At 40.8% G+C, this 24814-nt stretch overlaps 1 protein-coding gene across 6 annotated transcripts in view; it reads right to left on the minus strand.

Annotated features, from left to right (window-relative positions):
- Positions 1-24814, minus strand: part of LOC132378539 (F-actin-uncapping protein LRRC16A-like) — a 331671-nt gene that overhangs the window by 81804 nt on the left and 225053 nt on the right. For all 6 annotated transcript variants that reach the window (XM_059945517.1, XM_059945515.1, XM_059945516.1 and 3 more), the window contains 6 exons: positions 22447-22619; positions 21946-22014; positions 8516-8609; positions 6669-6767; positions 5193-5321; positions 300-428 (listed from right to left, as the gene is read on the minus strand). In XM_059945517.1, the coding sequence (XP_059801500.1) occupies positions 300-428; positions 5193-5321; positions 6669-6767; positions 8516-8609; positions 21946-22014; positions 22447-22619 (693 nt within the window). The remainder of the gene's footprint in view (positions 1-299; positions 429-5192; positions 5322-6668; positions 6768-8515; positions 8610-21945; positions 22015-22446; positions 22620-24814) is intronic.

Raw genomic sequence — 24814 nt, forward strand, 5'->3', positions numbered from 1 at the left:
ACTGCAAATGACTGATGGTGTGGCCTTGGAAGTCTGACGTGCCTGTTTCTATGCTACATAAGCCCATCACTCTGGTACTGCTGCAGTCACTATTGAATAGACGCTTTGCATAATAAGCTGAATAATGCTGATTGGAATTTCTACTCTTGTGTGGCATTAAATATCTTAAACTTGCTAGTATTTACAGCTAGGTGTATACTTTAGAACCTGCTGATCCTTTATCATTAAAACTATCAGAAAATAGTCAACATGGGTTTAAAAACAACTGGTAGATTAAGATTCCAATCACATGCGTGTACCTTGAGTTGTTCGTCCACAACCCGTGTGACTTCTCCAGCCATGGATTCCAGCTTTTCCTCAATGGGATTGGATGAACCACTGAATCCAGTCCAAGAAGCTCCTCGCAGGTGGTAAAGGTTTGGCAACAGCTGAAGGCAAAGGTATTCTGTTACATGAGTTACCCCTTCACTACTGAAGATTACGATGGCAGAATTATGAACAACACTACAGCGGAATGACTTAATCAACAGCATCTCTTTCATTCATCTGGCCAAGTGGAGTTGAGAAACGTGTACCAGGAGGTACTAGATCTTACTCCTGACTTTCGCCAAGCCAGATTTTTTAGTGAATGGATATGTTTGGAGGCAACAATCTGTGCTTAATGAGTTACAACACAAGTTTAACCATTACGTTCATATTGAATTATTCACATTTTTCCCACCGTACTTTCTTCTCCCCCACCCCCGCTAGTACCATTTCTAAATGTCAAAAAGGTAGTGGTCAGCACAATGCTTGACAGTACAGGTGAGTCAGGTTCAATTCCCACCGCCGCCTGTAAGGAGTTGGTACGTTCTTTCTGTTAGGGCGTGGGTTTCTTCTGGGTTTTCCAGTTTCCTCCCTCAGTTCAAACTCGTACCAGTTGGTAGGTTAATTAGTCATTGTAAATTGTCCCGTGATTAGATGAGGATTCAAATCGGGGGATTGCTGGTCACCGTGGCTCAGTGGGCTGAAAGGGCTTATTTCAATCATTATTTCAATCATTAAATAAAGCAACTCAAGGTGACCATTCATCACACAGCTGAAAGGTGCTAAAAATATTCAATCTTTACCTAGTACAAAGTACTGTTCACTTGCAAAAACCTACTGCAGGATATTTACTCTGATGATGTTATTACCCATAGCCCTCTCATCTGATAATGGAGTACCCAATCACCACATTAGGGATTAGAAGTAATTTATTCAGTTTCTCTCAGACTGAAAGGAATAGACGCTCAATAAAATAGTGGTCATTTTACTGGATTAGTGATCCATACACTTCTGCTACAGATTTAGAGGCAGAAGCTCAAATCTTACCATGGCAACTGGGGAATTTAACTTCTGCACTGAAAAGCTAGTACTAATAGTGGTGATCACAAGCTGTTGGATTCATCTAAAAGCCTTCCTACTTCAGCGAAGTTTTTACTGCCCAGAGAAATGTGGAAGAAGAGAATCTCAAAACTCTTAATAAGTACCTCAATCAGTAATGAAAGTGATGTAAACTGCAGGCTGTTGTAGCTGTGAACAACAGCTACGAAATGGCTCTCTTATTATTTACACTGACAAGATAGGTCATATGCTCTTCTCTACACCTTAAAATTTACAATTTTCACTTTTGCCATGCCTCAGGATTGTTCAATTGAGGTAGAAAGGATAAGAGAGGAGTGCAAGAGCAAGTTCGATTGCCAAAAATCTAGATTACAAAACTTTGTTCATGATACTCTACATCAGAATTTCTATGAAAAGTAAAGACCGATATGACTTGGATTTGGAACCAACTTCTGTAATTTCCAGTCGAGCCTGCACTGTGCAGCACCAAGCACACCCTACCTCCAAATAGGGACCTCCCTGAGGTGGTTGTAAGCTGCTATTAGGAATCTGACTTGAGGATGATGGTTTGCTGGCTCACTACACAGAACAGTCAGAATCAGAATTGGATTTAATATCACCGGCATGTGTATGAAATTTATTATTTTGCAGCAGCAGTATATTGCAATCCATAATAATAAAAAAAAACTAGAAATTACAATAAGAAATGTATAAATAAATTTTAAATTAAATAAATAGAGCAAAAAGTAAGTGAGGTAGTGTAGAAGGTCCATTCAGAAATGTGATGCAGGAGGGGAAGAAGCTGTTCCTGATACATTGAGCATGCGCCTTCAGGCTCCTGCACCTCCTCCCTGATGGCATGTCCTGGGAGATGGATGCTGATTTACTGAGGCTCTGCCATTTGAAGACATCCTGGATGCCAGGGAGGCTAGTACCCATGATGGAGATGGCTGAGCTTACAACCTTCTGCAGCTTTATCCAATCCTGCACTGTGGCCCCTCCATCCCAAACAGTGATACAACCAATTAGAATGCTCTCCATGGTACATCCGTAGATATTTACAACAGTCTTCGGTGACATATCAAGCCTCCTCAAACTTCTACTTCCTAATAATTCTTTGGAATTACATCAATACTTTGGCCCAGGGTAGATCTTCAGAGATGTTGACACCCAGGAACTTCAAACTGCTCACCCCTTCCACTGCTGATTCCCTCAACGAGGACTAGTCTGTGTTCCCTTGACTTCCCCTTCATCAATTCCTTGGTCTACTGACATTGAGAGCAAGATTAATGTCATGACACCACTCGACCAGCTGATCTATCTCACTCTTATACACCTCCTTTACACCATCTTAAATTCTGCCAACAATAGTTGCATCACTGGCAAAATTATATTTGGCATTCCAGCCGTACCTAGCCACAAAGCAGTGGGTGCAGAGAAAACCATGTAAAACGTTTACACTACAGTCGGCCCTCCTTATCTGCACGTTCCGCATGCACGAGTTCAACTAACCGCGAATCGCGAAAACCTGGAAGTGCTCTTCCAGCACTCGTTGTTCGAGCATGTACAGACTTTTTTTCTTGTCATTATTCCCTAAACAATGCAGTATTACAACAATTTACACAGCATTTACATTGTATTAGGTATTATAAGTAATCTAGAGATGACTTAAAGTATACGGGAGGATGTGTGTAGGTTATCGAGGATCAGGATCGAAAAAAATCATAAGTTCTCTTACTAGGTAAGTCAGAACAGCTACATCCAGTATTATTTAGCGTCAGTTAGTCAAACGTTTCTCTTAGAAAACAGTATATATTTTACCTTTCTATTCATATAAAACACTATGTATGTAATTATTGAAAAGTACGTATTTCAATAATTAAACCACTGCGTTGCTTAGTAATAATTGTAGCTTTCATCGGGGCAGGGCCTTTCTCACTTTATCCTTTAAAATTGTTTCGAACATTGATCGACTGTAGCCTAATGCTTTTCCAGTGACCGATGGCATTTTACCTCTTTCCCATCGCTTTATTTTTTCCCACTTTATTTTCAATCGCGATCGTGATTATTTTCGTGAACGGAAAGACTGCGGATTCAGAGCTCTAGTGCCGGGTCCTAATGTTCACTGCACTGAGACAGGTTAAATACCGTAAATTCCAGTGTATAAGCCGAGAATTTGGCCCTAAATTTTGGTCCTAAAATTACGGGGTCAGCTTATACACACGGTGCCAACTTTGGAAAAACAAATACATGGAAGACAGGTCGTATTTATTGGCTGTTTTTGAGTCAAATTCATTCCACTGTCGTCGGATGAATTCTTTGAACGATTTGTTTAAGCTCACATCTAGTGGCTGGAGCACAGAGATCAAACCACCAGGGATGACTGCAATGTCCATATTTTCAGCTTTCAATGCTGCTTTTGTCTCACCTGACAAGTGCACTTTGAAGACGTCCCAGACAAGTAGCAACTTTTCTTTCCCGAAATCTTCGGGACGTTGACGCCACACCTCTTTAACCCACTTCAAGCAACCCACTTCATCTATCTAGCAGTGTTCTTGAACGTAAACAACACTGCACAGGAGTTTTCTGAGCAATCTTTGTTTTTTGTCTCAACACAAGATCACGTCTATTCATAAATCGGGTGCACCAACTTCGTGTAGCTTTGAAATTTTTGCTGACCTCACTGTGTTTTTCAGCCCATTTCAACACTTGAACTCGAATCATTTCTCTAGTAACAATGTATCCAGACGGTCGCTGGTGATTCACCCACTCAAACTTTTTCTTCCAGTTCTGGCCACTGGCATGTTCTCCCATGGTTTGCACATTTCATCTCTGGCATTTCCCTCAGCGTGTCCTCTGCCTTTCTCCACTCTCACTTGTTTCTCGTTTACACTAAACTTCTTAGCAGCTGCAGAATTATCCATTCCTTTAGCAAGATCAACCATCTTCAGCTTGAAGCCAGCATCATATTGCATTCGCTTTAATCTTTCGTACACGTTGGTCGCAAACTCAATACTGAGTGCACATACTGATCCCGCCACCCCGTGTTATGCCTTAACGAGATTACGATGGGCGCTAAATGGCTTCGCGGGGTTACATTTCAGAGGATTCTTTATCACTGGAGACCTAATCCAAAATTTCCCTCCCTGATTTATTTATTAAGAATGTGTAGGCCTGTTTTCTTAGCCGGTACTGGTTCACAAAATTTCCTGGTTCCGGATCCGGCAAAGCTGAGTGCCGGCACGTGGGATCTTGTGATCTTTTCTGGTTAAATCAAAAGTCTCTACAAAAGGGGTCGGCTTATACAAAGAAAACATGAAAAAGTCACTTTTTTTAACCTTGAATATGGCGGGGATGGGGGTTGGCTTATACTCCGGAATATAAGGTCTGGGGATCCGTTGGGTCCTAAGGTCCACAGCATTGAAACAGGTTGAATAAGGGACTTGAGCATCTGTGTTTTTTGGTATCCGCGAGGGATCCCGGAACCAATCCCTCGCGGATAAGGAGGGCTGACTGTACTTGCCACTTTGTACTATGAGCAAGAAATAATGTGTGCACCTTGGATCCTCCAGCCTATTGTGCATAGCACTCAACTCTTTCTGGAGGCAGCAGACTCTGCAGTTCAAACTCTATTGATAGTAAAGTATTATTACAGAAAATGAGCCATTATTTAACATTCCACATAAGGTATTTACATCTAGAGTTTGTCTACATTAGTGTCAGCTCATTATTCATGAATAAAGAAGCACTCCAAATGCTTCATAACTCTATTAGTTCACAAAAGTAAATGTGTAAACATATGCAACTTAAACAATTTGAGGTCTAACCGTTTTGGAATTTTTGGCATCCCTCATGAAGTTTTCAGCAAGTCGCACATCTTCCTGCACTGTGTCTCCTGCTGAATTTCTCAGCGAATTAAGATGATCCTGTACTTTTACACACATCCGGTCAATCATCTGTTGACAAAGAGCGTTGTCAATCTGGGGATCAATACTGCATTTAAAACATTGAAAATGGCACATCAAATCAGCTACTTGAGTGTTTAATTCCCACAATCAAGTAATAGATCCTTCCACTGTCCAGAGCTATCTGTCCTTCGAAGGATATTTATAGTCACATTTCGTTCAACTGAATAATTACATTACTGTAAGCAATATTTGAATTAATTGTACAACTCTTACTTTTCTGTATGCACAATGTGGGCCTTAAGTCATTGTACAATAATTACATTCTTTGTATCATAAAGCAAACTATTACAGAAAAATTCTGTTAGAGCTTTTGCACCAAGTCCTGTGGCACTGACCAACACATTTATTTGTCCCTTAATTTGATAAAACATGATTAAATGTTGATAAAACGATCAATACAATGTCATTTTAAAATATGGAATATTTGAGCTACCGTTACGATGGCTCCCAGCAACCCTCTTACACCTCCAGTCCAATCAAATTTATCATTCGATTACCATTCCTTGACTCATCAATCTTCTTGTGCATGCACGTCTAACTGGATTCACTTTTCCAAATTGGCTTCCTTAAATTGGGATGAACGCTGCAATTCCATCAAGCAATTGTTCCTTAAGTAATCCCCCCTTTTCACCAATGTCCTCAAATGAACCAATTCCATTTAACTGTTGCAGTCTGGATCTCAGAGTCAAGTTTAATATCACTGGCATATGTCATAAAATCTGTCATCTTTGAGGGAGTAGTACGATACAATACATAATAATAGAGAAAAATGTGAATTACAGTAAATATGTGTATAATATTATATTAATTATTATATTTAGTATCCAAATTAAATAAGTAGTGCAAAAATGAAAATAAGACAATACTGAGGTTGTGGTCATGGGTTCATTGCCCACTCAGAAATCGGATGGCAAAGGGGAAGGAACTGTCCCTGAATCATTGAGTGTGTGTCTTCGGGTTTCTGCACCTCCTTCCTGGAGGTAGCAATGAGAACAGGGCATGTCCTGGGTGATTGGGGTCCTCACCCTAGGTTTTCCCTACTATATAGCTTATTGGTTAAATCTGGGAGAAGTTAATAGGAATGTAGGCACAATAGATCACAGGAAGAGTTGGTGGAGGAAAGGCATGGACTCAATGGGAAGAATGCCATGGGGTATCATGCACAGCTTTGGTAACTTGCACAGTTAAACATGAAGGTCTGGACAAAGTGTACTGAAATATTTTAAGATATTCCTGCAGTTTGAAGCTTTCTCCATCAAACACATGGAATTTCCTTTTTCTGCTTGCGGGCTTGAATTGTTTACCGGTTTCCGGTATATTTGATTACATTCATACCTGTTGAGTAGTACTGGTGACTATACCCTGCTGTAACCTGTAGGCTTGTTCTTGCAGGTACCTTCTGGTCTCATGATTCCGCAGCAGATAGTTCTCGATCTAGAATGAAGACAGAAAAATCACAAGCCGTTATGATGCATCGGCAGGATTTATTACCTTTGTTTCTAGTCTTCCCTTTAAATGTGCTTAAATAGTTTTTGCTTGTTCTTAAGTGTCACCAACTTGCAGAAACAAATCAATGTGCTTACCAGCAGAGAGGCTGGGAGCAGAGCCAAATGCGACGTCAATGTTATTTACAGACTCAGTGTGGGGGCAGATGGTGGTGGGGAACTTGCTCTGAACTGTGTTTGTGATGGAACACCATGGAGCTTGTTTGTTGGTCAACAATTGGCATGGCTGATTTGACCATATATTTTGAGTTATTACATATTAATTCACCAAGAGGACCACAACCTTGTTGTAGGCTTTGGAAGCCAGTGCGCCTCAATGACCCAGAGAGCTATGGTGGCCTGGAATCAGGGCTTTATGCTTTGGCTCCAGTAGGGTTACCTATGCCAAACAGGTCAGAGGGTAGAGGCCAGATCAGAGGGTAGAGGGTAGAGGTCAGTGGTCAATTAGTACTTCAGTTTTGGAGATTGAGCCCAGGCCTAACAACCCTGACCAGTAGAAGAATAGAGGGCTATGCAGCAGGGAAATTCTAGGTCGTTTCTAGAGTAGGTTACATGGTTGGCACAACATTGTGGGCCGAAGGGCCTGTAATGTGCTGTAGATGCCTATGATATATGTTCAGCAAAACAAAATTGTTATGGAAACAGCAATGAAGAATCTTTCTGCATCTGAGTGCAATGGTATTCCTGAGTCCCCACCTGGGACTTGCATGACTGACAGCAGTGAAAACCGAGAGGAAGCCACTGACATGATGAAGGAAGCGTGAACACCGCCAGAGATGGAGGAGATACATTGCTGCCCCAAACACCAGCGGTGTTTCAAGCGGTAAGTAAATTACATATTACTATTGTTCAAGCTAATGAATAAAGTATACTCGGCACACTTCATCATTATCACCATTTCATTTTTTTAAAAATTAGCATCCTCTAATAGCAAACAACTGGATTAGTCACAATATGTATAACAGATACTGCTCTACAAATGTATGTTAGGATTATTTTACTTATAGGATTTCCTTCACCTCAGGCCTTCAGTTCTGGCAACATTTTTGTAAATCTTCTTTGCACTCTTTCCAACTTAAGGATGTCTTTCTTATAACAGGGTGACCAAAGCTGTGCGTAATACTCTAGGTGCCTAAACCCATTGTTTAGGAGAATGAATAAGGAAATATATGGAACACGTTGGGAACGCAGAACCAGCAAAAATCATTACATCATCCGGCAAGGAAACGCTCAGGATATGACTGTACCTGGTGGCACGGAGAGAAATTAAACGTAGGAGTACAATGATCAACTACTCTGGCTAAAGCCACAAGTAGGTCACCGATTAGTTAGGGGTTGGCGTGGGGCCCAGTGTTGATAATCACGATAAAGAGCAGAGAAGGGATACTGGAGGAGTGAAGTGGGACAAGTGGATGTTTCTGTGGGAAAACAATTAAGAAACAATAATCTTAATTCAGTAAAAATTAATCTTTATGAGAAGGAACACAAGCTTCAAGCAAATGTGAGAAAACTCAACTGGAAGAGAGTTAACTTTAGTGAATTCAAAGGGCTCCTGAGCCGGGGGAGTAAAAATAAAGATTGCCAGGAGGATGGGAGGTCTCAAAACAGAAATAGTTTGGGTATTTCCTGGGGCTAAATCACTTGAAATACAGATTGGAAACAGTGGGAGAACTCTACCTTTTGTAGGGCTTCCTCTGTTCTTTCCGGATTAGCCTTCAATGCCTGGCAAGCATCATTGACAGGGATAGGCATGAACCTCAGGGTATAATTCCTACAATGAAGAAAAATAGGGTTAACACCAATCACATGCTTACTGCTTATTTTAATTGCACATATAGGTAGACCTTGATGAATATGTATTTACCCCGCTTAGGGGTATTCATTTAACCGAGTCAGAAGGAGGTCCAAGGAGCTGACTACTGACTTCAGGAGGAGGAAAGTGCGGGTACATGAGCCAGTCCTCTTCGGGGGATCAGAGGTAGAGAGGGTGAGCAGTTTTAAATTCCTCAATGTTATCATTTCATAAGTCACGCCCTGGGTCCAGCATGTATGTACAATTACAAGAAAGCGTGGCAGTGCCTGTACTTAGAAGTTTGTGAATATTCAGTATGCCATCTAAAACCTGACAAACTTCTATAGATATATGGTGGAGAGCATATGGAATGGTTACATCACAGCCTGCTATGGAAATATCAAAGGCCTTGAACGGAAAATCCAACAAAAAAGTAGTTGATATGGCCCAGTTCATCACGAGTAAAGTGCTCCCCACCATTGAGCACATCTACATGGAGCTTTGTTGTAGGAAAGTAGCATCCATCGTTAGGGACACCCACCACCCAGGTCACGCTCTCCTCTCACTGCTGCCATGAGGATGGTGGTACAGGAGCCTCAGGACTCACACCATCAGGTTCAGGAGCCATTATTACCCCTCAACCATCAGGATCCTGAACCAGAGGGAATATCTTCACTCGCCCCATCACTGAACTGTTCCACAACCAATGGACTCACTTTCAAGGACTCTTCATCTCATGTTCTTGATATTTATTGTTTGTTTGTTTGTTTGTTTATTTATGATATGCTCTTTGTATTTGTAGTTTGTTGTCCTTTGCATTTTGGATGTCTGTCCTGTTGGTCTGGTCTTCCATTGCTTCTATTATGGTTCTTGAATTTATTGAGTATGCCTGCAAGGAAATGTATCTCAGGGTTGTATATGTGACATACATGTAGTTTGATAATAGATTGACTTTGAACATTGAATTCCAAAGCTTCACCATTTGCATTGGGACATGATGCCAACTATTCTAATGGTTTGATGATACCCACGTAGAAACTGGATCTTGTTTGCTGCTAACTTTATGTGTAAGTTACATACATGATGTCGTTTCAAAATGCATGATGCTTGCTTTTGTTTTATGAACATAATATACTGGAGCAAGGCTATGCAGCCGACATTTACAACAGCTGGTGAAACAAGGAACATAATCCACAGCAGGTTATCAAGAAGTGAGTTAAAGACTCCTTGCTGGGATAGTAACGTGTAACTGTCTACATGTGTGCACCTGACTTTTCAAAGCTTGCTATGTTTTTTGAAGACTTGCAAAGTCACACACAGCACAGACAGGTTGTGGCCTCTGACTGAACAGTAAGCCCACGCCTCTCTGAGAGTGAGGCCATTCACTATGTAGGAATCAAGCTGAGAAAACGCCATAGTAGGGTGTAGTGTAACCATACATGAAGCTTTTGTACGCATTACCTCCTTTCCCTCCAACCACGACTTCCTCCAACTCTGTGTGGTCAGGGATAAAGTTCTTTAAGGCTGAGAGACCAGAACTCCTGGAGGCAGTGACATTTAAGCCATTCCCTCTGCAGAGATCCGCTGCTCACAGCACTATGGGACAATTTTAACATAGCTTTTGGTATAAACCACACTCATGTATTTTGTTACAAAGAAGAAATTTTTGCTAACTTAGGACTTTGATGATTTTGTGTGCTACACATGGGTGAAATACAATTTTCAGGCAGAGTGGATTCACTTTTCAGTCCAGTATGGAACAACTGTAGCATTATAACATAGGAAACTGAAGGAGTGAGCCACAGAAACCCTCACATGTGCCCCAGCATTCATTGAGACCATTTTTCATTTCTTTACAAACAGATGAATTTCATCCAAACATTAAACAAATTATGTAAGGACAGAACTTCTACTAAGCCAAAGCACTAAGTAGTCCTGTGTACACTGAAGTCACTTTGCTCAGTCAATTGCCAAATTGCCTTTTTCCCCCAAAAGTACGCCCAGAAGTAAATTTAATGACATTAGTTACAATTTTCATCACTTTCCCATGTTCCTTAAGGCCAGCTTTTGAACACAAAGCCTCCTTGTGTCTGATACAATGAAAGCTAGCACTGGACAACAAAGATTTTGCTTCCCGGATACTTTTGGGTTTATCTTATGGATTTATCACTGCTGATCATGAAAATCACCATGAAATTTCCCTAACATCATTTTTTGAAATAGTCTATATTTGTTATTTCAATTCATAATCCAAGTCAAAATAACTGATGCCAAGCTAAGGAAGGCATTTTTGTTGGTCCACAAACCAGACAGGTCGTCAATGACGTGTAATTTGAAGAACTTGTGACAGGACCAGAGAAAATTGCATGAAAAGAATTCAAAGATATTGTTGAAAATTTTCTTGGCAACTACAGAGCATCAAACTACATGCAGCTGGTTGACAACACGCTTCAAACATACAAAACCATGGTGCAACATGTCACGAAAGATTCATTTTCTGTATTCCCATTTAGACTTCTTGCCTGCAAAACTTGGTGTTGTCAGTGACAAGCATGGTGAAAGGCTTGCGGTCATGGAGAAACAGTATCAGGGCAACTGGAATCCATCAATGACAGTGGATTATTGTTGGACACTTCAGCGAGAGGCCTCAGACACCGAGTACAAATGAAAATCATCAACAAAACATTTTTAGTTCAGTTGAATTACTGCAAAGCATCATTATGCAATTAAATGCATTATATTCAAGAGAAGTTAATTTCTTATTTCACCAAATTCCTACGCAGTACAAGTAGTATGAATTTATATTTGTGTTCAGCTTTAAGCGGTCTATCATAAACAAAAAAATTTCTGAGGAAGCAACACTTGAAAAAATTTGTTCTCCAGTGTGATGAGTTCTCCAACACATTTTGCAAACTGATCAACAAAACCTGCTTCTACTATTCATGCTGGGCGCACCATCACTTGTCACAAAGAAAAACTAATTTTAAAAGGTTAACTTGTCGTCTAGACAATTCTATTAAGACTGCCTAGGTATTTCAGTCCTTGTGGTGTGTTCAGGTAATGTTACCAAGTTAACCAGCTCGGTGCATCTTTCATCATCCCTACAAAATCAAACTATAAGCCTAGCCGGTGATGGTCTCATTAAGACAAATGGAAAGAAATTCATATGAACTAATATCTTTTGTTAATTGTTCCACCATATTTGTTCCTACCATTAATATTCTATTGTTCACTATGTTTCTGCTCATTGCCAAATCCATGGTCTGCTGAATTTCTTTTTCGTTTCCTGGAAAATCACCAAAAACGAAAGGAGCACACTCTAGCCTCTATTTTTTAACGTATTCCCCACCACGGAGTGGTTTCCCCACACAGAGTAATAATCTTTGAAACCTCAAAACTAGCAGTAACTAAGTCAGAACTATATGAAGTAAGTGTCATCAAAATACTTGACTGCACTTTTTTATTGCTGATTTCTCCAGAAACGGGTCTTTTCATTCTTGCTGTCTTTCATCATATGTCACTTTACATTTTCCTGCACACCTCAGGTTAGGAACACTAGATGTATAATGCTTTTTTAAATTATGCCAAATCTCCCACTCTGATTCTCCCATCATTTGAACACTTTTGTTTTCTGGCAAGTGTATTCCGAATGAGCTAAAAAGTGTAAATACAATTTTAATAATCTCACTGATTAACCTACATAACGTAGCTTTACTAATATAAATAGATTATATTTATTACAAAAAAAACCATGGAGGCATTAAGCTACACATAGTATTTACTATTATCACTAAATATCTAGTGTCTTATAAATGACAGAAGATATAAGCAGAACAAAGCTAATGCCAAATGGCCCGAGCACTTAGTATTTAAATACTGATATGTACACCAAGTCTGTGAGGATTTCAAAATGTATCATCCCTTGTAACAGTTCTTGCAACTGTTAATCTGGTTCAAAGCTGATGTGAGATATTTCCCATGAAAACATGGTAACATGGTAGGGGCTTTATTATGGGGCATTCTGGAGTTCAGAGTTCAATTCCGTCACGGTCTGTAAGGCGTTTATAGGTTCTCCTCGTGAATTGCATGGGTTTCCTTCATGTACTATGGTTTCTGGTTTACAACCTGTCAACAAGTTGTTACGTGCCTTTTTCAGCTAGCAAGACTTGACAACGTGTCTGTTAGATACGCTTTCCCTTAAGTCGTACATGCCTTTACAAAAACTGACTGCCACTTCGACATTTTATCTGAACCTCAGTATGAAACCTCAGTAAGTTTCACAAAACTTTGTACTTGAACATGTAATCAAGGAAAATGTTAATTCTGTGAAAAGCTGAAGAGTTCAGGATTAATATTCTGCTGCCAGTGGTAAAACGGATCAGGTTTCCTTTTACAGATACAAAACAACTGCAAGCAAACAAGTCCATAGAGGTGTCTACCCTCAGCCCATGACATACCATTTATCAGAGAGAATGAAGACACTAAGCAATCAGTCCACAAAAATACATTTACAATCTCAATGTGGTGGAAAATCACAGCAGTCACACTTAGGGGGACGAAAGATCCCTAGTTTTCTTTCTCCTCCTAAATCCACCTCATATTGTTATGGTATATCACCTCAAAGTACATCTAATATGCACATTAATGCATCATTACCATCTGCCTCCACCACCTCTTTAGGCAACAACTGATCACTTGCTAACTGAAATCGTACTGAAATACACACAAAACTGCAGTCCATCGCCAACTCCTATCCACTCTCAAGTTTTCAAATAGCTAGAGCGAAAATAGATCAAAGTTCAAAATAAATTTTATTATCAAAGTTCATATGTGTCACTATATATGGCCTGAGATTCATTTTCCTGTGGGCATACTCAATAAATCTATAGAATAGTAACTATAACAAGGTCAATGAAAGATCAACTAGAGTGCAGAAGACAGTGAACTATGCAAATGCAAATATAAATAAATAGCAGTGAACAACAAAGACATGAGATGAAGAGACGTTGATAGTGAGACCATTTCAGTGAAGTAATCTGATTTTATGATTCTGAAGGTGAACTAACTTGCTCAATTTGTCAGAGTGAGCATCCGTGTGACAGTGTGCGTCGAGAGGGACATGAGTGTGGGCCTGCACACGAGCTGGTGCATGTCCATCTGCACTCTGATTCAATTGCAGCAGGCAGTTTATAAGCATTCTGCAAACTTTCAACAAATCAGATCAAAGTTACATTTTATACCAAGTGTAAAATTCTGATTTTACTTTTTAAAAAAACGTGTATAATGCTAGTTCTAGCATTTCATTCTATTTAACTCATAAGCAATTTAAGTAGATTTCTCAGTAGTTTGTCCATAGTATTAAAACATATTTAATTACTTATACTAAAATTAATAAGCGTATTTGTCAATACTGGGTGATTTATCCAGGGTACTGATTCAGAAGAATAGACAAAAGTAAAGTGAATGTCAGATGACAAGCAAACTTGATGCAGTGTATTGAATTAGACATTGCTCACTGTGCAAAATATAATTAATTTATGACTTTTAAAGTCATGTTAATTTCCCTAGTAAACAAACTAAAACAGTTTTCAATATGATTTTGAAGGGGTTCCTTGATCATGAATTGCTATAGCACTCCTAAAGATCTAAAGATAAAAGATTAACTTTATTTGTCACACATACAGCATGTACATTGGAACTTGAAGGTGATATTGAAGGTACAAATGGCACTTGAAACACCTGTACAATTATTTTCAGAAGTACAATTGTTGAACAGAATATTTAATCACCACCTCCTCCAACCACAGACAAATTTAACAAATGTAAAATGTCATTAAAAGTGTCATTATGCTGAAATTTTATGCTGATTTATGTTAAAAATCATTATGCTGATTTCAATTGTGAAAGTCAATGCCAGTAAAAAGATCAGAACCCTATAAGAAACTACACTTTCAATACAACATTATTCCAAATAGCCAGTGTGGATCAACTGTGATAACTGTGACAGGTTTCATTCAGGCTACTTTGGTCTCGACACTATTACATTCAATGACTCCCACCACCCCTCCCATGCCACCCAACATACTGCCTGCTCTCTCAGATTTTATTACTGCTTTCCAGCATCTGCAGGTTTTTGCCTTTTGTTTACTTCTGCTGTAATTCTGTTGCTTTGGCATCCAGCATTAATGACATTAATAATGGGTTTCCTAATTAGCCTTGTGTCACTAAATGTTAAAGCATGCACAGCATGACTTCACTACTGTTTATTCTTTTTCCTTGAACAGTGTTTTAGTTGGGATGATGCTGTTATGGAGAGGGCAATGAAAGGATTAAATAGAAAAGGAGATTTAAATAAAAGGAAAACTTGGCATTTCAGGAAAACCAAGAGAAGGTCAAATGGTTGCATGAATGATGAAGGATGAACAACACGATTGATTCAATGATGTATTGACCGCAGAAGTCACAAAAGTACAAGATAGATAGGATTGATAGTCAGAATCTATTTTTCCCCTAGGGCAGTGGAGACCAAGACTAGAGACACAGGTCTAAGGCAAGAAGGGAGAAATTTACAACACATATTGGCCCTTCAGCCCTCAATCTTGTGCTGACACCAAGATCAGTCTAACACTTCCACCCCCTACATAGCCCTCCATTTTTCTATCATCTATGTGCTTATCTAAGCCTGTATGCATTTGCTTCTATCACCACCCTGGCAGAGTGTTTTACGCAAGACTCCACTCCTTGTGTAAAAAAAAACTTACCTCAGATATCCATATCCCCTATACTTTCCTCCAGTCATCTTAAATTCATGCCCCCCCCTTCCACCCCACCCCACATATTAGTCATTTCTGCCATGGGAAAAAGTCCCTGCTTATCTAACTTCAAGAAGGTCTGTGAAGGGGAAATGTTTTTCACACAACGAGCTACCTGTATCACCAATTTCAGGGAACAATGTAATTGTACCACCAGCAGGGGTAAAAGCAATTGCATGTTTAAAAGGCATTTTGACATGTACCTGATAGGAAAGGGTAGGGGGATGGGGGCAAATGGGATTAGTATTGATAGGCATCACGATTGGCAAGGATTGGGTGGCCTTAAAGAGCCCATTTGGTACTGTATGTTTCTGTGATTGCCCAAAGCACTCTTAACTCAGACAGATGATTGTGGGTTCAAGTCCCATCCCAGAGGCCCACACTGAGAGAGCTTTGCACAGTTAGAGGTATAGTGCCACCCTTCAGGTAAGCCGCTGCATCCTTTTCATCAATGTAATTCATTTCATATATCAGAAGAGGTACAACAAATAGGCCTAGATCATGGTACTCGAAGACTGTTAGTAAGCACATCTGATTCAGTGCTCTGCTTAATGTAACCCAAAGTGACTGGGGACACGAACACTTTCTTCAGGAAAATCTGTTTAATTATTGTAATTTCCAGCACAGTAATATAAATAAAACATTATTAACTCATGCAAGAGCAAGTCTTCTTCACCAGTAAGTACACCTTTCCAATAGAATACTATTGAGTATTTACACATTTCCCAAATATTACCAACTTAACTACATTGATTACAATGGGAAAATAATTCACTTTTAACCTTAGTATCCTTCCGAAAACCACAAAAATAATCTCAGAATTTAAAAAAGGAGAAAGTTGTTAGACATAGTTATTTTATTAAAATATCACTCAAAAGAGGCTTTGGTGTTTTAACTAACTTTTGTGGTAATTATGTTTGACTTTAAATGAAATGGATATGACAAACAAATCATTAAACACATTTTTATTAGCATTTCAGTTTGTGGAGTTTCAACTAAATCAAGGGCTTACATACGTTTTCGTATATGTACGGAACCTTCTTTTAATTCTGAATTACATGAGACTTACTTAAAACAAACATTAATTCCTCTCAAATTTCAATGAGGAGTGATTCAATCATGGTATGGTAGTTACACAACAGGAAAAAAGGCCTTTTGGCCCATCCAGTCCCTGCCAACCTCAGTGACTACTTGAAGTGGCCCCATTGGCCTGCATTTGGCCATATCACTCTAAATCTTTCCTGACCATGCAACTGCCTTCCAAACCTTGTGACTGTACCCGCCTTTCCTATTTCCTCTGGCAGTTTGTTCCACATACCCATCACCAAAAACTTACCCCTCAGGATTTCCATTTAAATCCTTCCCCTTTGACCTTTAAAATATGCCCTCTAGATTCAGACTCCATTATTCTGGGAAAAAGATGTGACCATCCACATTACCTATGCTCCTCCTGCCTCACAAGGTCACCTGTGAGCCTTCTTCAAACCAGGCTAAACACCCCAGCATATCCAGTCTCTCCATGCAATCAAGCCCTCGGGTTCCGGCAACATCCTCGTGACTCTTTTACCAAGATCAGTCACATCATTTCTATCACCAGCCAGGACCGCACACGGTATTTCAGGTGTAACCTCACCAATGCCTTACTCAGCTATAGCATGGCCCTTCCAACTCTTGTATTCAATGCCCTGTCTAGCAAAGACCTGTCTACCTGTGTCGCCATGCTCAGGGAACTCTGTTCTCCGGGGCCTCATCATTCACTGCATTCCACTGATAATACGACTTGAACCTAAAAGAGAACCTTCCACCTACCACCCTCTGGACCATTCCAGAGCCAGTTTTTTATGCAGTTGGCTATCTCACCCTGGATCACATGTGATTCAACCTTCTACACCAGTGGGGCCTTGTCAAAAATTACTGTCTGGGCATGGTCAATCCTGAAGGTCACCACTTCAAAAGGAACAACAATTATATTTGTGAAACATGATTTTCCATGCACAGAGCCATGCTGATCAGTTCTTGTCTTTCCACACGCAGACAGATCCTGTTCCTTAGAATGATGTTCGGTCCACTGGCCTACAGTCCCCTGGCTAGCCTTGCAAGCCCTCTCTAAATAAAAGCACAGAGTTAGGCACACTTCAGACTTCTGGTACCTCATCCCTGACTAAGGAAGACGCAAAAATTTGTGTGAGGGAAGAATTTGCTGGGTCTGGCAATGTCCAGGCCCCAGGGACTGATCTAGTTGAGGCCTCAGAGTTGAAAAAAGATTTATACAAGGCATGAGAGAATTCAGTTTCAGATAACTGATATCAGAAACCTGATCAATTGCAGTTGCTTCTAAATGAACTGACTAGTACGATCATGCCTGCTGCATTCCTGCTGGTTTACTAGCATTGGTACTGTGGATATTGTAATTGGAAACGCTGGTAAAACAATCAACCCAAGCCAGTACAGATTGGCAGAAAGCCCCAGCAGCCTGTAACAACCACTGTTGTACGCACTTAGTAGAAAACAATGAGACTGCAGCAGGGATTGAATGCAGATAAGGCAAAACAGCGGAACAGATGGCTGTGGAAGTCTGTAGGCCCCCTGGAGTAAATTAACCGATCCAGCTTGCTTAAGTGTGGCGCAGTGCAGAACCAATGACATCAAAACCGATAACAGGCGTGTGAGAATTACAGCAAATAAAATTAACATATCGCATTATAGACTAGAAATTCTTTGGTGCTTGAAAAGAGAGATTAAATCAGTGGTGTTTGATGGAGTAAGAAGAAACAGGCTTGCGTAGAGATGCATCAGATAATGCTGCTGCCTTGTAATTCCAGTGACTCGAGCTCGAATCTGACCTCTGGTGCTGTCTGCATGGAGCTTGCACGTCACCCCCGTGACTGTACCAGCCTCTTCTGGCACCCCAGTTTCCTCACAAATCCTAAAGGGACACTGACCGGTGGGTTAGTTAGTTACTGTGAATCATTTTGAGTGAGAAATTGAGGGAGTTTATGGGCATGAAAGAAAGAAAAGGTTGTAAGGAAATTTGAGGGACTCAACATTGTGAAACCAAATAAGAAAATAGGAGCTGCTCTTTCAGGACAGGTGTTACAGAATTCAGGATGTTGAGCCTCACAGACTGGAAGACAAACCCTACTGAGGGGGAGTTTTGGGCACCTCACCATCCAGATCTGGGAATGTAACTGCTGGCCCCTCATTGCTGCTGGGGCTAAATCCGTGAAACCCTTTCCTAACAGCACATTGGGATTACACTGCATAGGACCACAAGATATAGCAGCAGTCAGGCCTTTTGGCCCATCGAGTCTGCTCTGCCATTTTATCATGGCTGATCCATTTTCCCTCTCAGCCTGTTTCCTGCCTTCTCCTCATATCCTTTCATGCCGCAAACATTCATGGTTGGAGCAGAAGATAAGCAACAGTTCAAGATGGTAGCTCATCACCACTTTCTCAAGAGCCATGAGCTACAGTCACAGGGTAATAACAGCTCCAAAATAGGCTCTTCAGCACAGATTGTCCATACTGATCAAGATTCCCGTCTAGGCAGGTCTCATCTGTCTGCAGTTGGCCCATATCCCTCTTTATCTTTCCTATCCAAGCACCTTTTTCTTTGAAGCACTGAAGAGAATGGCCCCTATGCTAAATAAAAGTAACCCTGCAAACCTTCCCCACCTCTGCATTACAATCTAGTTCCACCACATAACCCTGGAAAACAATGGTTCACTTTACATATCTCAGGAGCCACCACTTAATCAAGGATGCAATTTGCCACCACCTTCAGTACGTAACTACAGGCTTCAGCTGTCCGAGGAAAAGCATTTAGAGATCAAGATTTGAAATGGCACGGAAGACCACTGCCTACAGCTGGCACCTCTAAACACACTCACTGCAAATTCCAAATCCACTGGAAGGATTAGTGAAATGCATCAGTGCCCTCTCCCGAGTCAATGTCCTGAGCATCAGGGCTATTGATCTGCTTCGCCAGCTCCCCTGCTTAGGCTGCACTGTTCACAAGAGATACACTTATCACCTGTAGGCTCTTGATCTACCCCTTCCCTCCATCTTGTTACACTGGTTATCTACCCTCTGTCGTTCAGTCCAAATGAAGTGTCCCAACCTGAAACAGTAACTCTCCATTCCTTTCCACAGGTGCTGCCTGACTCACTGAGTTCCTCCTGCAGATTGAGTGTTGCATTGTTCACAAGCCCGGCAGGAAACTCCCAAGAAAGGCGCTCTACTCCAAGATCTGTCACAACAAGAGGTTACCATGACGTTGGAGGAAACAATTCAGGGATGGTCTCAAAGCATCCTTATTAACTGTAAAATCTTCTCCAAAGTGTGGGATCCCCATCCACCACCATTCAAATGAAGGATTCCAGAACATCTCATCTCCCTTTGGTGGTACTCAGAGGCTGAACAAAACGGGGAAGGAAAACAGAATCTTCCAAACAACCACTCAGCCAGAGACGGAACTGCAATGTTCCGAATAATCACTTTATCCATGCTCTCAAATAAGCCGTAAATGTGGATACATCTCGTTGGGAAAATGATTATGATCAAGAAATGAAATGGCTAAGCAAGTCACCAAGCTTTAGAACAATTGCTATGTTAAAGCTAAAAAGAGAATGAAGAATAATTCACATTGGTCATCAGAACTAAAAGAGAAAACAAGTTAAACTAGGCAGCAGATAAGGTGGAGAAGTACAGTGGGTAGAACAAATACAATGACTAATAATGATTCATTAATACAGCTGCAGCCTGTGGAAAATACAGCAGAATTATCTACCTGAAGTCATTCTTCATCCTGAGGGACTAAGAAGATGACAATAGTCGAAGTACTCGGCTAAGCTACTTCACCAGCATATCCCACAACCGGTGCTAACTATGAGGGGAAAAAGGTAATGGTTTCATGTGTACAGCTTCAACATTGCTCAAACAACCTGCAGGATACCCCACAAGTCATGCTCCATCCTGATCTATTAATATGGCTCGAATGTCAGATTCCTACTCAATACATCATTGGACTAAGACTTTAATCATTCAAGGCTGCTGTTCACAGTCACTATATTCTGAGGATAATCCAGTGGGATTTTAAAGCAGATATGCAACTCCAGTGAACTGTAAGAATTTTCCATTTCTCCCAATAACATAAATTGTACTGGTCTTCTTGACCTTCTCTTGAGGTCTACAATCAGTTCCTTGGTCTTGCTGATATTGAGTGAGAGGTTATTGTTATGACACCATTGAGCCAAATTTTCAATCTGCCTCCTGTAAGCTGATTCATCAGCACCTTTGATATGGCTCACAACAGTGGTGTCATCAGCAAACTTGTATATGGTGTGGGAGCTCTATTTAGCTACACAATCGTGGGTGTAAAGCGAGCAGAGCAGGGGGCTAAACACACATTCCTGTGGTGCACCTGTGCTGACAGAGATGATTTGCCAATCTGAACTGACTGGGGTCTGTAAGTGAGGAAATCCAGGATCCAATTGCACAACAGGGTACTGTGGCCCAGAACTTGGAGTTTACTGATTAGTTTTGAGGAGATGATGGTGTTAAATGCTGAGCTGTAATGGATAAAAAGCATCCCGATGTATGCATCTTTGCTGTTCAGATGTTCCAAGGTTGTGCGAAGAGTCAATGAGTTGACATCTGCTGTGGACCTGTTGCTTAAGTAGGCAAATTGGAGCAGATCCAAGTCACCACTCAGACAGGAGCTGATATGTTTCAACAGCAGCCTCTCAAAACACTTCATCGCTGTGGATGTAAGTGCCACCGGGTGATAGTCATTGAGGCAAGTTACCACAATCTTCCTGGGCACCGGTAAAATTGAAGCCTGCTTGAAGCAGGTGGGTGCCACACACTGCCAGAGCAAAAGGTTAAAGAGAGTCATGAACACACCAGACAGCTGCTCAGCACAGGTCTTCAGTACTTGGCCAGGTACTCTGCCCGGATCGGGTGCCTTCCTTGAATTCACCCTCTTGAACGCACGTCATCTTCAGAAACTGAGACCAAAGGATCACTGGGAGACATGGGAAATGTGATGGTTCCCGTTCTGGTGGTCGAAGAGAGCAGAGAAGGCACTGAGCTCATCTGAGAGTGGAGCTCTGCTGTCTTCCTGCATCTCATGTCTCGAGGATCAATCACACAGTAAGAGTTAGGGATAGCACATGTAAGAGAACCTACCTTAAATGCATTCATGAAGCAGCTGAATGTTTGCAGCAATCCAATCATTGTTACTACAAACCTATTGATCTAACAGTTCCTGATTTACTGAATTTTATTTTTGATTACGCTGCATGATTTGAACTTGCTGCCCTGCGTTATTATGCTACATCTCTGGATTACAATAAAAGAAGCACTGTTTCAAGAGACAGGAACAATCCCCAGCATAACAAACCAAATGATACATTAACTGTTATGTTGGATAGATGAACTACCAATTAGTCACAATTATGTGTTTACATGCTGAAGAGAAAGAACCTGCATATGTTACCTACTTTTCCAAGGCCACAGCTATATCCTGGAAGCCCTGTGCGGTTATGTTATTCTTGTCCCAAATTACCGTCCTGTTAAAAGAGAATAGCCACTTTTCAATATAGCATATTTATACATACCGAGAACTCATAAAATCTTGTTCCAGAGAGACAGAATGCAAATAATAACTGTTTAAATTACATCAGCTGTGATTTTAATTTGTTCCAGCTGATGTCCCTTGGTGTTTCTCAATCAACCTGCAATGTTCACCGCTAAATATTACAGGATTTGCCCCCTTCCCTGAAGCCGATGATTTAAACAGTCCCCGCAGAAGCTCACCAGCAGGCTCTGAGCTGATTTAGAGGCTGGTTCTTATTGTCTCTGCATTGGCTGTTATCACTCCCTCCTCATTATGACAATACTCTTGCAGATTATCAAATTAGAAATCAGCACCTTAAAGCAAACTAAACCCATGCGACAGAATTATTTCTGGAGAAAAATCATTTGCAGTCTCAAATTTTTACCTGAGCTTTGTGTTGATCTGTAGCGCCTTCCCCAGCATCTTAGCACCAATATCTCCCATCCCGTTCCCACTAATGTCCACCTTGGTTAATGAAGAATTGCTTCCCAAAGCATTAATTATTATCGTTAAATCAGTCTTAAGCTTCGAATCGGCAAGGGACAGAGATTCTAAGGGCTGCAAAGGATGAAAGGAAACGTATTAGATTAAATCAACCTTCTCCTTTTACACAATAATTCAACAAGATTTTATCCTTAATATTTTGTTTCTGGCAAATTTTATTGATTTTTTTCCAATTAATTAGCAGTGTATGGAATTACACAAAAGCACACAATTTAGGATAAATGATACTGAACAAAGTCAAAAATCAATTAGTTTCTGGTCTGAGTTCAAGTCCTTACACACTAAGAAATCTCGTTTCAGTGCTTCAAATGATTAAATTGCATGAAAAAATGATAAATATGAATGTACATTCCTCCATTTTTTGACAGGAGTTATTTTTTTTTTAACTATAAATACTCCAGTAGTTCTGCACGGGTAAGCAAGCTGCTACTTCTTACACAGTCTCTTGGGAATGAGGCAGCATTCCTTCCATTCCAGTTCTATATGTTCTGATCAATACGTACAAACAAGCTGGCTGAACTCAGCAGGTCGGGCAGCATCCGTTGAAATGAGCAGTCAACGTTTCAGGCCAAGCCCCTTTGTCAGGACATTAATGATTTGACCACAGTATCTGCAGTGTACTTTGTGTTTACTATATGTTCTGAGATGGCTGGGGATGCCAATGCAAAGACCCACAGATGCGTCTGCATGCTGCCTGAATGGTTATCTTCTGGATGCGTCTTTTCCCGCCATTGATATTCAGTGACCTTCTCAACTTTGAGCCATGAGGATTAGTGGCAATGTCACCTTCTTAATTTCTGGAATATACCCTTGAATTTACGTCTCAGACTGCATGTTTTTTTTTAATTTCCTCATGACACTGCTTGGAAATGGCGTCTATCTACAGAGTCCAATTTTCAGCACGCGAATTGTGCAACCTGCCCAATTAACTCAAATGTAAACATGGCCTCCATGCTCGAGATAGTATACTTAACCCTTTAAAAAGAGTTTATTTTGCACTGGAGGTAATGGTAGGCATCTCCTGCGCCTGGTGCGCCCCTACCATTGGTAGCTGTATCCGTACCCAAACCCAAGGTGTATAACTATGCAGGGCCTGACTGAAGTACTGTACAATTGCAGTTAACTGATTTCTTGCCTTGCTTGCCACCTGCTTGAAAGTGCCTTACTTCTGCTTATTACATAATGTTACACAATACAAAAATCACTGGGGTAATCAATGCTCCTAAACTGCAAGTCACATAAACTTGGTCAGCATTGTTCTCTCCTCCTGACACAGTTGTCCAGCACGCACACCTTTAGCCCGACTATGACCAGCACTCTGTCTGCAGTACTGCATTTCAACTGGGAGTACGTCTGTATGCATGCTGAGCAGCATGACACCACCGCCATCGAAGGAAAGTCTCCTCATTTGGTTGCTGCCCTTCGACTTGCCCTGGTGGTCTGAGTGCAAAGGGCAAAGCAAACTAATGACCGTTACCATGGTACCAGGCCCTTGTTTGTGGCTTTTGGTCACTCAGCAAGTGGAGATTGAAGGACACTAAATCCTTTATTTCTAGTATGATTCAAACTTGGCAATGGGGCATTCAGAACAATAAACCTAATATCAATGGTAGTCGTTCAAACTTGGTGAAGATGCATGCTCATCTTGATCTGCTGACATCCGAGCTCCAACGGACAGCAAAATGCACCACCACCTCCTCCAGTCTTTACTGAGCATGACATGATAAAGATACCATTGCTTTGCTTTGAGTTTGCAGTTATGGCTGTAGCAGTTAAAAAAGATTAGACAGGAAATCAAAATCTCAGTTCCCGACTGAGCTTTAGATTCTGAATCAGGTTTTAATATCACCGGCGTATGTCGTGAAATCTGTTGTTTTGCAGCAGCAGTCCAATATACTGCTGTACAACATACTACATAATAGTAGAAAAATGTGAATTACATTAAGCATAAATATTGAACAGTTAAATTAAGTAATGAAAAAAAATTAAAAAGTAGTGAAATAGTGTTCATGGGCTTAATGTTCGTTAAGTGAGCGCCTTCAGGCTCCTGTACCTCTTTCCTGATGGGTGATGGGGTCTTTAATGATGAGTGCCACCTTTCTGCGGGTCCTTGAAGATGTCCTGGATACTACGGAGGCTAGTGTCCATGATGAAGCTGACTAAGTTTACAACTTTCTGCAGCTTATTTCTATCCAGACAGTGACACTGAGGCTTTCTAAGGCCCTGGTGAGGCCTCACCTTAAATATTG

This window comes from Hypanus sabinus, chromosome 20, assembly GCF_030144855.1.
Source record: "Hypanus sabinus isolate sHypSab1 chromosome 20, sHypSab1.hap1, whole genome shotgun sequence".
Taxonomy (NCBI): Eukaryota; Metazoa; Chordata; class Chondrichthyes; order Myliobatiformes; family Dasyatidae; genus Hypanus; species Hypanus sabinus.